Here is a 14,622-nt window from a genome sequence, read left to right on the forward strand (position 1 = left end):
AGATGCTTGTCTGTGTGGATGGATGCTGGTTAATGCCTTTTACCGATTTACTGGATTTCTATTACTTCTCATGTATTTTTTCAATAGGTATTACTTCTGAATTTTAGGAGTCTGCTCTTTTTTAAAATATCCATGTGTTACTCTTGTATTTACAATAGGTGTTTTTTATTTCAACTAAAAAAAAAAAAATTACAAGGAAAAGCACCTACATATACATTGGAGGAGGAAGAAGAAGAAGAATCGCCTTGCACTTACAACAACTAAGCTACTAGAGAAGCCTCTATGACTACCAAATACAAGGGCAGAAAATCTGATTGTGCCTAAATATTTTTAAAAAGAGTAGCAATGCATCCGCATGGGATTGAATCTATGATCTCATCCTCACCCATCACTTACAAAGAAAGTAAAGGTCATTTGGTCCAAGGAGGAATAATCTTGGTTTTAAAATTGGATTGGACTAGTTGCTCCAACTGGGAGTCGACCCTTAAGCCAGTTCTTTTAACCTCAACAACTGGCCTGGAAAAAGAGTTTTTAACCTGTGCAAACCACGGTCGAAATTCTTAGTTTAGAAAACCACGGTCAGTTCTAGCAGCTAAAGCGAGTTGCAGACATCATCCCACCCTCCCAGCCCCTACTTTTTTCACCCAATATGGCTGATGAGTTAGATTAGTTTTGCTATATTTTATTTCTGTTGTTGGATGCTGCCATGATGGTATTCTAAATTTTATTGAATTTTGTGATCATTGTTGATCATGCTAAATATATGTGAGTATCGTGGATTCTCTGAATGTTCTGTTGTTGCTAAATTTCTGTGAATGTTCTGTTGTTCTTTGATTATTGTATACACTTTACAATATACTTGTTGAATGTTATGTTTTTTTATTGGATCTATATGCCTCACTGGTTTAGTGTTAAAACAATTTGGAACGATGTGCTGTTTATTTGTTTTCATCTTATGGAATAAAATGGAAATGGAAACTTGCTCAAATCCGTCAAATGAAGTTGATTTCAATGTTGTTTATTTTGTCAATTTGATGTAGATTTGGACAATGGTGTTTTCATTGTTTAGGGTGCATTGGAAACGCCAAGAGGCGGTTTAAAGCTTCTGGTGAGTTAAAGAGGCAAGTTCAACAGGTGTCGTAATTGCTGGGACTTTTACGAGTTGCAAAAGATTATTTTTGACTTGATGCTTTTATTTCTCAAAACCTTTTTTTTTTTTTTTTTTTTTTGGGATAAATGCTTCAAGGCTGTTTTCTTTCACTGCTTTGCCTGATTTTCCTGATCGATGTACTTTTAGTGTTTAATTTTGGTGTGTTGTACACTCCCTGTGCATATGAGTGGCCAGTGACGGCCTTTTAGAGTTTTTATTTATTTATTTATAAATGAAATTGTACTTATAAAAAAGAATAATACTACTTTTGAAATTTTCTTCAATTAATGATAGTTTTTTAATAGGGAACGACCATTCACCCTGTTAGGTATAACATCATGATGCTTTGGACAGCATGTAAGATTGCTTAGTTGTCTCATTGCTTGACAAAGAACGACCTGCAACATAAGTTTGAGTGGGATGTCGTTTACTGGCATGATCTTGTGTAACATGTAATGCCTCAACAACAAATAGGATAAGAAAAAAGATCTTGTGCTTTTGTGAGCTCCACTACCTTATTCTATCTTCAGGAGGCTTGTATATTGCAAAAACTAGCCTATAATTTGAACTATGTGGAGTACCTTCTTTTTCCATTTGTAAGAATTGACTTTTAGTCTAACTAGTCGCAGACTCACGCAATGCGTGCAAATAAATAGTTATTTTATAATTGTAATATAATGTATAATTTTTTCCTCTAAAATTTGTTGAACATAATTTGTTCTCCCTAAAAATTAAACAATTGCTATTCGGTCCAATTAGGTATACTTCAGTCCACTTTGGTCCCAATCAGTCCAATTTGGTCCACTCGGTCAATTTCGATCCCCTTTGGTCCATTTAGACTAATTGGGCCTTAAATTAATTTTTTTTTTTTTTTTGTTTTCTTTTCAAGTTTAGTTCAAAAATCCATTTTTTTCTCTAAATTTTTGGTTTGAAAAGTATGAAATTTTATTATATTCGAGCTAAACTCTTTATTTTTGAGTTAAAAAATACAAACAAAATAGACATAAATTAGAAATACGGGCCCTAAAAATTCAATAAAAAAGATAAAAATTCAAAAGTCCTATTCAGTCCATTTTGTCCTCTTCAGTCCACTTTTGTCCTATTTGGTCTACGTTGGTCCTATTGGGTTCACATTGGCCATATTCAGCCCACAATGTCCACTTAGGTTCTATTTGGTTTACATTGGTCCTACTCGGTCTATTATGTCCACTTCGGTTCTATGTAGTGGATATTGGTCCTATTCAGTCCTATTTGTTCCTATTTCTGTCCATATGTCCATTTTGTTCCTAATCTGTCCATTCGTTCTTATTCGGTCCACTTCGGTCCTATTCAGTCCACCTTGTTCCCATTCAGTTCTATTCTGTCTATTCAGTCCACTTCATTGCATTTGGTCCATTTGTGTCTACTTCGGTCCATTTTTATGCACATACATATAAGGAAAAGATATGTTTGGTTTGATAGTACCTATTTTAAATCCAAATTTATTAAGAAAAATATATAGATCTCAAACTCGTAATATCTAAAATCTTAAGTATAACATTTATTATTACTACACTTTTGTTGAACCACATTAACATAGCCTTCCAATCCACTTCGGTCCAACTAAATTTAAGTAAAGATCTTTCTAAACCTTAAGGCTATAAATATACATATCTAATCTTTAGGGCAGTTACTCATTTGTTTTAATGTTATTACTTTTAATTTAATTGCATGAGATTGATTATACCTTCAATATATATATGTGTGTGTGTGTGTGTGTAAGCGCGCGCGCGCGTGGGTGTGTGTATAATTTTTATTTAAATAAATCATTCAAATTCTTCATTCTCTTAAAAGAGATTATTATGATAATCAAAATTTATAACAAACTTATACTGAATATGTATAATTTATTCTCTAAATTTTATTGTAAATAATTTGTTCTCCCTAAAAATTAAACAATTTCAAAAAGTAATTTCCATCACTCTATTTTTACAAATATATAATTTTGTCATTTTTATGTTTTTGATTTTTTTTTTTGGAGAAGATCAATGTTTTTTATTGATATTATTCTTTTATGAAATGGTCATATTCTTCTAACTATTTTTATTATGCATTATATTTTCCTAATTTCTTTTGGTATAATTAAAATTTTTAAGTTTCAAAGTTATTATTCATATTCTTATTCTCTTAAGAAGATTATTATGATAACCAAAACTTATTATATAATTACTATTGATGTTACTAAAATAATTAAGAGTACTCTCAACCCAAACTTGTATTTTGCCATTCTTAAGTAGGTACATCGAATTGGACCGAAGAGATTTGAAATTGACCAAATGGACCAAATAGAATATCAAGTCTGAATAGATTTGAAATTGACCAAATAGATTTGCTTTATTATAATGTCTAATAAAATAACATTATATTTTATATACTATCTTTATATATAATGCAATAGGATAACATCTATGAAATCAAAGAGAAGAAATAAGATAACAACTTAAAAGCACAACTTAATCCATTCAGCCCAAAGTAAAGTTCCAAATAATAATATAAAAAATTCATCAACCTAAAGTAAAGATGCAAGAAATACTCCATCTGATATGTTTTGGATTTAAAAAAAAAAAAAATTATTTAAGGAAGCCTCCTTCATTTAAACCTGGTTGTTGGTTTAAGCATTATTGTAATAAAGTCCTTATTTGATCGGCAGAGTGCAGACTCTGCACATTGGTTAACTCTTAATCCTTTTGCAATTTTCATACCCATTATCCATAATAAAGTTTCTCTCCAAATTAAAACTCCTCAAATTTTTTTATATTGATTGTGAATTTTGAAAATCTAACCGTTAGATTGCGTGTACTTATTATTTTCTTTATGCTTGCAAAATTTCAAGAAGATAAAAGATTAATTGCTATGTCATCAAACAAATGTTAAAATTTCAAGTTTTTGAGATCTAAAATTATGTGTATCATGAATTAGGCACAAAAAGAGTCGATTTTGTATTGTACCAGCCGATATTTTCCTTACTTGTACTTAGGCTAGTACAAAAATACAAGTATTTCGTGTCGGTTTAAATATCATTCATACTAAGGTTGTTTTAGCTGTACCATGGCAAATATCTGATTTCGGGAGGTTAAAAATGGATATTAGAAAATGAAGAGAAAGTGATAGAAAGTAAAATTCTAAATCTTATTTGTTCTTTGCCCTTTTTCAGTTTGCTGCAAAGGTGTTTAATTGCTGATAAGGGGAAGGAAAATAAAAGAAAGTGGGGATAGAGTTTTCTTTTTTAATATTGGGAAATGAAGATTAAAAAAAAAATTATGTGTTTTTGTAAATAACTAACTTGACTTTTTTAATACCAATTAATTTTTATATTACCTTGTTATTTATGTTATCTTTGACTGTGCCATATCAACATTGGGAAAAGTTAACAAATATGCTAAAGGCAATTGTTTAGAAAATATTTTATAGGAAAATATAAAAGTAGTTGATTTTTTACTAGCTTTTTTATATATCTATTAAAAGTGGTATCAAAATTTTCCCAAAATGGTCTATTAACGGATGCCCTTAACGTATTTTTTAAAAATGCTATAGGGGCACCCGTTAATCTGACCATTAATATTTTTTAATCGCACCATCAAAAAATGTTATTAAGATTATAATAACTATCAAAATTAAAATTTGTTTTTAGTAATAAAAAAAATGAAAACCCAAGAACCAAAATGAAAAATAAGCGAAAAATACCATTTTGTGAACTATATTTTGGGGTCATAGTCAATTTAGTCATTACATTTTATAACAATAAATTTGGTCTCTATTGTTATTTTCAACTTGCAGTTACTTTGGTCCTAACAGAAAATGCGTACATGGTAAACGGTGTGCTTGCATGGCTTATAAAATAATATAAAAATTAATACAACCTCATTATTTTAATAAATAAAAAAGCCGGCTCAAAAAAAAAAAAAAAAAATAGAAGATATAATTTTAACCTGAAGAAAATGAATTAAAAAAAAAAATCAAAATTTCCTATTATTTCTTTCATTTTCTTGCAATCCAAACACACAAAGAAAGAGAAATTGTTTAAAATAAAATGCTGAATATTCAACTTAAAGCACAACAAACCAAATCGCAACAGAAAAAGATGAACCAAAAATGTAGTGAAACGTAACCACAATTCCACAAAGCAACCGTAAAATCTAAATCACAAAGGGCATTAAGAATCAAATGATCCAACAAAAACGAACTAGATTTTAAAAACCTAACAGCAACGATAAGCAAAAGTAAGTAAACAGATTTGCCCGAAGAAATTAACTTGGCTTGTAGGCGGCAAAAAGTGTGTTGTGCTGTGCGAGATATACTCATATACAATAAAAATTTGGTAAAGCCTATTAACTCCAAGTAGTTGTCTCTTAATTCAAACACACCAACTAATCACTGCTTCATCTTGTGGTATCTCAAAGAGAATTTGCTTTTTCGAGCTTTCCGGCGAGCATATCTGAGTTCCAGTGGGGTCGTCTAAGTAATGAAAACTGTGAGAGAGAGCAGATCTAACCCCTTCCTGCACCGTTGTACGTGGTGGCTCAACCCAAAAACTTTAATCTAGTCTCACAAGAACCACTCAACTCAGCCTTCTACCTCAATAAATCCATCACACATGAAACATCATTCTCGCATCTAAACTCAACTACCATCACAAGTGAACAAATCAAGGTAGCATTTGGCCAGCCAATTTTTTTTGTGTTTGGATCGCAAGAAAATGAAAGAAATAATAAGGAATTTTTGAGTTTTTTTTTTTTTTTTTTTTTTTTTTAATTTTTTGTTTTGTTTTAAAGTCATAAGTTCAGATTTTTTTTTTAATTTTTTTTGAAAGAGGCTTTTTTAAATTTATTAAAATGCTGAGGTGGCACTTTTAATATATATTTTTTATAAGCCTCATAAGTACATTGTTTTTCATGCAAGCATTTTCCGTTAATAAGTTAGGAGTATGGACTAAAATAACTGTATGTCAAAAATATAGGAATCAAATTGATTGTGATCCGAAAATGTAGAGATCAATTGATTGTGATCCGAAAATGTAAGAACCAAAATAGTATTATATATTGAAAAAATATCAAAGCATCCCGAAAAAAGAAAGGGAAGCCACAAATAATAAAAAATAAAAAGTACTCCTAAATCCTAATATAAAACATGTTTCCATCTGACTCTGGTATTCCAGTTTAAGTATTCCTTGCTCTCTCTCTCTCTCTCCTTTTGTTGAAAAAAACATGTCCCAAATGAGAGAACCACATGCTACGGGATCTCTATCAAATATGGTGAAATATTTGACAAACCACATGCTAAAACTTGTCACTACAAAATGCATGTGCAACATAACGTGTCATTGGTCATTTGTTAGGGGTCTGTTTGGATATCGCTTATTACTGAAAACTGAAAACACTGTAATAGAATAATTTTTAAATTTATGAATAGTGCTGTAAAACCCAGTTTTGAAGTAAAATTTGCTGAAATCCGTTCTTGTGAGTCTCGTGAACAGTGCACGGGACCTATAGAAAAAAAGCAAGTGGTGCTGGGTTTTCCTTCTCAGTGCTATCCAAACCCAGCCTAGTTCACCCAAGTAGGCCATGTTGTTCATCTCTTTTCCGCAGCTTGTCATTCAATTAAACCAAAACTGGGTTTTCTCTATTATCTTTCTCGGGGAGGCTTAGTTTAGCCCATTTGGTTCGCAGTGTAATTAAAAAGAGGGCAACAGCTTGGCTGGAGAGGCCACAGATCAAGCCAATCCACAAACCCTGTATAACATAATGCACACAAAGGAAACATTACAAAAATTTTGTAGTTGATTGTTTCTCAAATTTGTGAAGAAGAAAAATCAAATTTTGTACGTCTATGCAGACATGTTTAACTGATGTGTAGATACTTTGTTCATAGTATCATGTTATAAGCTCACCTTAGCTTGCAGTTTCGTCTTAAATCCAAGGACGCATGCAATTGGTAAACCAATGATATAGAAGGTCGCCAAGTTAACATAAACAGCCAAGTGCTGCCAACCATATCCTCTGGCCACCCCTGCAGTGTCAAAACCATTAGCGTTGAAACTGAAAATGTAAATTTGTAATGATGAGGTAGATAGAGCGTATTGTAGAAAATTGTATGATTCAGACCTGAAATGACAGCTTGCACTGAATCAATGAATATTGAAATTGCAAGCAGAGGAGTCATTGAAGCAAATTCCTTAATGATTTCAGAGCTATCACTGAAGAGACTAGCCCATATATTGTGACCAAATGCAATAGCCAAAACAAGTGTGACCCCAACAAGGAGAGAGAGCTTTAGACTCACACCTATGGCATTCTTTGCCCGGTTGGGATGGCCTGCTCCCAACTCATTTGACACTCTTGTGCTGTCACAATAAGTTAAATTTTTTCAATATTTGGAACATACCGGAGAAAAGACAAAGTTTTGCTCCAAACTAGTTTAAAGAATCTCTTCCAACAAATTATGTGGCTTTTAGAGACCATCCACATGTACTTAATCACAGGCCTTGTTAAGTCTTCTTAACAAGTCACATGACTATTAAAAAATTCATGTGATTAAAAGTACATGTTGATGGTTATTTCAATCATGGCATAAATGGTGGGTTGGAGGAATTTTCCTTTTAAGTTTTGTCAACGGAAAAGGAAATGCAGAGCTTAAAAAGAATAAGACAACTTAAAACGAAGGTATTATACAAACAAACCTTGCAGCAGCACTGAGACCATATGCGAGCATATAAGCGATAGCTTCTGTATTCACGCTGAAGTTTTAATCCAAAAGAGAATTATTAAAGCAAAAATATCAAGTCTGTAACTGATACAGCTAGGGAAAATGACCGTGAAGCTTACCACATAGCAATCAATGAAGTGGTTGTTTTTGAGTTTTGCAACAATCCCGCTAAGAGAACCAGAATCTCGAAAGCCCAGTACTCCAAACTGACAAAATTTTCTAATTAGAGGACTTGTGAAAGTTATAAGGTCATGACTGTGCTTATGATACCATGTCTTAGGGCTCAACTTATGTACTGGGGTAATTTTGGTCATAATGCTAATTTCAGTATGGACCGGGTTCTTTTAGCCTGTTTAATTTGAGATCAGTTTGGAATTTCATTTGGCCATGGTCTATCACTAATATAAAGAAAAATTTCTGAAATTCAGAACACTTCATCAATCATTGGTGAGTGTTTAGTTCATATTTTCTATCTTAACAAGACTGCCTCATATTTTGTCATTCTAAAATATATTCTCATATCAAAATAAGCTATGTCACAGTTTTTTTTTTTTTTTTTTGTTTTTTTTTGTTTTTTTTTGTTTTAATTTTTTTTTAATTATTAAAAAAAAAGCGTAATCATTAAGAATAGCGGACACAATAGAATTAAAAGCACACTTACCATACCATTGCTGCAGAGAGAAGGGCTAGTTTCAAGCTTGGAAGAATGTATTGGAATGATTCCAATGAAAATCCCCCCCATGTATGCTCAAATTTCTTTCTACAAGTCACATACATGGCCAACATAAGGACTGATAGCCATAATGAAACTGAAGCTGCCAATGGAGCTCCCACAAAACTGAGAGATGTCCAGTGTACTAAAGCATATGCAATGCCAGTATGAATAACTAGTGGTAGACCTGTGAATATGACCAGGGGCCACAAAATAGATTGTGTCTGAAAAAACCTCAAGATGTTTTGCAGGAAGCCATATGCAAAGAATCCAGGAATGAGATACCTTATATAGTGAGCAGCCGTCTTTGCAATCTCAGTATCTTGATGGAGTAAGATTAGTATAGGTTCTGTATAGAACCAGATAATGGCTATGATGATAGAGAAGAGGAAGGATATGATACAAGAAGCTTGTAGATAAATCCCCAACAGTCTGTATACTTTTGCTCCAAATCCTTGCCCGCAAAGTGTCTCAAGTGATCCGCTTAACCCAGTCTAGAATGAAAAAACAAATAATTATAATGTAAGAGTCAACTATGGAGTATCATTGAATAGTTAGCCTTCAATTGAAACCACAGTTCGGTTCAGTTTCGTATCGGGTGGACAACGTCAATTTCGGTCGAAACGGTTGGAGTAGCAAAATGTCTTAACCATGAACCAGAATAACAAGTATGGCAGTGAATTTTTGTCAAAATCTTCTTGGGCATTCCAGCAGGAATCCTAACAAGTATATCTACTCCTAAATACTCTAGCTTTAAATGGTGGTTTATTTGGATATTTTGAAGTGAAAAAGAGGATGATGCAAAAGGATCCTTTGTCCCCCTACCTCTTTGTACTGATTATAACGGTTTTCACAAGTTTCATATTGCAAAAAAGAGCAGGATGGAATGGTTTCATGTGCCATCCTAAAAGTAACAAAAGTGAATCTGTTTCACCTATGTTTTGTTGATGACCAGTTGATTTTTTATGCTGCTAACAAAGATTCTATTGAGGCTAATAATCAGTTTTTAGTAGAGTTCAAGGCACTGTTTGGTTTGGCAACTAATGTGGGTAAGTTTGAGGTCTCTTTCTCAGAGGTGTCAGCTGAAGTTAGACTCGAGAGTGCCCTTGATTTCAAGGAAAACCAACTGTGGCACATTGTAGGCCTTTAGTTGATGGCATCAGTACTATACGGTACTCAAATTGGGCAAGCATTTCATTCTCTGAAAAACTTTATGGAGCAGAGGTAATCAATTCATTCTTGTGGAATGGAGCTACTGACAAACCCTATGCTGCCAGGATTGCTTGGTCTGAAATCAATCCTCCTCAAAAGAGGGCAAAAATTGCTGAATAGACTATTTCCAACAAAATATTAGGCTCATGGAATGCGTTCAAACTTATTTAGTTAGTTGGACCCTTTTTGAAAGTCGAGTTTGGCAAACTCGACTTTGGACTGGAAAGCAAACACTATAGTGGCGTTTTTTTAGTGGCATTTGTCAAAAACGCCACTATAGATACACTATAGTGGCGTTTTATTTAAACGCTGCTATAGGCACTAAAAAACGCCACTATAGTATTTGCTTTCCAGCTCAAAGTCGAGTTTGCCAAACTCGACTTTCAAAAAGAGTCCAAGTATCTAAATAAGTTTGAACACATTCCATGTGCCTAATATTTTCCCGTAAATAGTCTATTCAGCAATTTTTCCCCAAAGAGGAGTGTTGGTTGGGTCTTTGCAACAACATGGCTGCCATTATGTGGTCCATTTAGAGGCTATTTGCAACATTAGGTTCTATTTGGGAGGTTACAACTCTTGACGGCTCATGGGGTTGGAGAAAATCCTCCATTTGTTGAGATAAAAAGCGGGAAATGGAGATCAAATCCTTTACTAACATTACAATTGTAAAATTTAATGAGAATTTATGTATGACACTGACACTGACACTGCTAGTACCAGTATATCGTCAGCTAAATTGTTTTCTTTCATACCAATTGGACAATGGTATGGCCACCAGCCAGGTCAGAAAAGTTGGTATGCATGTATTCAAGATAAATTGTTTGACATCCAAATTGCATGCTTGGATAAGTTGGAGTGAGCTAACACTTTCTAAAATTTCACTTTTTTATTTTATTTATTTTCCTAGCTTAAATTCTAAGCAAAATAAGCTATTGAAAATAACCCCATCCTTCACAAGAAGGCTGTTTGATTGAGCAAACCTCAAAATAACTGGTGTAAGATTGCGTGGTCTTTAAATAATATCCCCAAGCACTCCTTTATTTATTTGGTCGTCCATTCAAAGCAGGCTCTCCCCACTAAAGATAACCTTGCTGTGGATTATGGTCTCTGTTGGAGCAAGCCGGAAGCAAGGGACCACTTAATTATTTTTTGAGTGCTCTCTCCGAGAGCACGAAACGTGTCTTACCAACGAGTCTATTAGGGACTGGAACTCTGAAATGGTTTGGGCTGTGAATAAGCTCGAAGGTCACAATTTCCAGCAAGGTTGTTTGTAAGCTTGCTTGGTGTGGGATTGTTTACACATGTGACACGTGGGCTGATAGAATTTGCTAGAATCAATGAGAGAAGGATGAGAACAAAATTTTAAAAACAACTTCGACATGAATGAGACGGAAAAAATCGCGAAACAGACTATTTATGGGAAAAAATTAGGCGTGTGGCATGCGTTCAAAGTTATTTAATAAGTTGGACTGTTTTTGAAAGTCAAGTTTGGCAAACTCGACTTTGGGCTGGAAAATGAACACTATAGTGGCGTTTTCGTAGTGGTTATAGCAGCGTTTATACAAAACGCCACTAAAAAAAACGCCACTATAGTGTCTATTTTCCAGCCCAAAGTCAAGTTTGCCAAACTCGACTTTCAAAAAGAGTCCAACTTACTAAATAACTTTGAACATGTGCCACGCGCCTAATTTTTTCTCAGAAATAGTCTGTTTGGCAATTTTTTCCTGAATGAGACACCACCACTTTTTGTTAAAAAAAAAAAAAAAAAAAAAAAAAAACTGGTTTTAAATTGGTTTTCCAAACAGGCTCATATGCACTCAAGATCAGCTGGTGCAGAGAGTTCTATTCGAGATTGTCTTGCACAAAAGAAGAACATTAAGGATAACAATATTCAAAGCAGAATTCTTTGTACCCTTTGGATCATCATCCCATACTCTCTGTTTGATTTTAGCTGTTAGTCTAGCCCCCTTTTGTGTTAGTATTTGCTAGTGCCTAGTGGGTCAGCTTTGGCTGCAAGTATAGTTTTGCTTCCTTCTGTGTTTTCTTATTTTGTCTGCTCATGCAACTGTACCACAGTGCTTTGATCTTGAAATATTTTCATTGTTCATTAAAATAAATTTAAAAGTAAGAATTATGTCACTTCAATGGTACGTATGATCACCCTCATTTGGTCTTAATCATTCTCATGGTAGATTAAGAGTCTGTTTGGTTGGAATGAAAAAGTGGGAGGATAAAAAAAATTGGTTTTTCCTTGTGTGTGTCTAGTTGTAGAGATGGAAAAGTGAGAAGGTGGAAAACTCTTTTATTTGATTGAAGAAAAAAGTAGGAGGATAGAAAATTTAGTTTATATAAATTGACTAATATATCCTTGTTACATAATAGGTAAGAAAGAAATTTATTTGTACTCATTAAATAATATAAAAATTTACATTATACATAAATTTTTATAATTTTTCTTTATTATTATATATAATATAAATTTTATGGGCAATAAAAATTGTATTATGTGTTAACTTTGCTGGGAAGAAAAATGTGGGCAACAAAGTTTTGAATATATAAGTTCAACAATTTATATATACTAGGCAGAAAAGATCTAGTTAAAATCGTGGGCAACATCATAAAAAACATGGGCAAAATTAATATTGCTAAGCCAAAGATTTTGACTTGAGTTAATACTGGGCAGAAAATTAATATTGCGAAGCAAAACAAAAACAAAAACAAAAAAAAAAAAAACAAAAAAAACAAAAACAAAGAAAATTAAGTTGAGATTATTACCGATAGAAGGGAAAAGAAAAAAAGAAAAAAGATGTTCTGATTATTACTGTTGAGGTGTGAAGATGCTTGTAAAGAGGAGTCTGAGAAGATTGATGATGACAGCTGGGAAAGTGGGAATTAGGTGGGGTAGGGGAAATTGTAAGAGCAAAAATGAAGGGTTACTTTTCTCTCTCTCTCTCTCAACAGACATTTCCACCCCTATTTTCTCTCCATTTTGAAGAGGCAAATTTTGTGTCAGCCTAGGTGAAAAATGCCTAGCCCCACCTAAAAATTTTCTTTTCTTTCCTTTCCTCACCAAACAACACACAAACCTATTTTCTCTTCTATTTTTTCTCCATTATTTTCTATCCATCATATTTTACTTTCAACCCAAACATTCCCTAGACTCTATCATGAACTCAATACTTTTAACACTACATTAGAGGTATATTGTTAGAATAATAGTTAAATAATTAAATTTACTATTTTCAAACTGTTTAAACTTTTAAGACCATCTATAATTTATTAAATATTATTCAAGGTTGGTATTGTAGGACTTAAAAAACAAGAAACATAGCTCCAGTCACGTGGACCTTCAGGTTTTTTTTTTTTTTTTTTTTTTTTTTTTTTTAAGCTATGGCCGAAAATATCACTCTCTTTCATTGATTTTTTTTCTTTCTTTCTTTCTTTCAATTTGTTTCTCTCTTTTGTGGTGGTGATGGATTTTGTGCTAGTTGTGGGTGGCGTGGTAATGGGTTTTGTGGCTGGTTGTGAGTGTTGTTGGGATGGGTTTTGTGGCTGGTTGTGGGTGTGGTGGTGACGGTTTTTTTTTTTTTTTTTTTTTTTTTTTTTTTTTTTTTTTTTGAGCTGGTAGTGATGGTGATCGTGGGTCGGTGATATATGGGTTCTCTTTACTTTTCACCAGTGGATTGTGGTGGCGATGGATCGTGGATCGCAGTTGAGATTTGATCCTGTTTTGGATCATGGATCATGGTTGGATTGCCGTTGATAATTTTTTGTTTTGTTTGGGTCTTAGTTGATCTGGTGTTTTTGGTTGATTTGTTGGGTTTTGGGTTTGTGATTGGGTTTTGATTTGGGTTGAGGTTATGGGTGGTGGTGCTGTGGCAGTGGGTGTGGTAGTGGGTTTTGGATTTTACAGTGGGTTTTTGATGGGGGTGGTGGCTGGTGGTGTTTGTTGTGGTGAGGGTGGGTTTTGGTTGTTTCTTTTTGGAAAAAGATAAATACACATAGAAAGAGAGGGAAAGAAAGAGAGAGGAAGAGATGAGATTAATAATAAAAAAGAATTAAAAAATAACAAAAAAAATAATATTTTAATGAAGAGGTAAAAATTATAAAATATTTGCTGTAGGAAAACTAGATAAATAAAAGAAATGAAAGACATGAACATGATAGAAAGAGTTACCATGACAGCGAGGCCTGTGACACCTGCCCACGAGTTTGCAAGAGTTGCACCGGCAAGCTTGAGCTCACCAAGGTGGCCGGCGAACATGGTAGATATTAAGGTTATTAAGTAGGAGAAAACATTGGTGAGAAGCATTGGTAGGGAAAACAACAATTGGGTCTTGGCCTCTACCACATCCAACACATTCTTACAACACCCTCTATTTGTTTCTTCTTCTTCATTGTGATGGTGATCGCTAGCCTCTAACGAGGGTGTAGCATTATTTGAACTTGTGTTTAGTGACATATTTGGTTGAAAAATTTTTGTTTTACTTCTACAACCTCTTCTCTATTAATCTTCTTAAATAGTAAATACATGTCAGTCTTACTAGGATTTTGACGGATTGAGATTAGGTGCGTATGGTACATGTTGCTCTGTACCTCTCCTTTATTTGGGAGGAAACAATGAAAAAATTTCTAATTAAGGCTTACAGAGATTGATCAAACTTTCTTTTTATTGAAAAATAATTTAGAAAGAGATTAAATTCTATAAGGATGGGGTGTAAAACTTTACACCGTCCAATAAGTGATTGTCACATCAGCATTTTACTTAAAATTCAATACATCTTACCACACCTAATAACATCTCAAT

At 33.4% G+C, this 14,622-nt stretch overlaps 1 protein-coding gene across 2 annotated transcripts; it reads right to left on the reverse strand.

Annotated features, from left to right (window-relative positions):
* Positions 1-6,492: 6,492 nt before the first annotated feature.
* LOC126722539 (protein DETOXIFICATION 18-like) lies at positions 6,493-14,291 on the reverse strand. Of its 2 annotated transcripts, none has more exons than XM_050425693.1 (7): positions 13,993-14,291; positions 8,553-9,097; positions 8,011-8,097; positions 7,866-7,922; positions 7,471-7,529; positions 7,077-7,195; positions 6,493-6,918 (listed from the first exon to the last, which is right to left on the reverse strand). In XM_050425693.1, the coding sequence occupies exons 1-7, from the start codon at positions 14,275-14,277 to the stop codon at positions 6,787-6,789; spliced, it is 1,284 nt and encodes a 427-aa protein (XP_050281650.1). In that variant the 5' UTR covers positions 14,278-14,291; the 3' UTR covers positions 6,493-6,786. The 2 variants fall into 2 exon arrangements, with proteins under 2 accessions (XP_050281650.1, XP_050281649.1); XM_050425692.1 differs by having other exon boundaries at positions 7,291-7,529.
* Positions 14,292-14,622: the final 331 nt, after the last annotated feature.

Source organism: Quercus robur, chromosome 4 (assembly GCF_932294415.1).
Source record: "Quercus robur chromosome 4, dhQueRobu3.1, whole genome shotgun sequence".
NCBI classification, from domain to species: Eukaryota; Viridiplantae; Streptophyta; class Magnoliopsida; order Fagales; family Fagaceae; genus Quercus; species Quercus robur.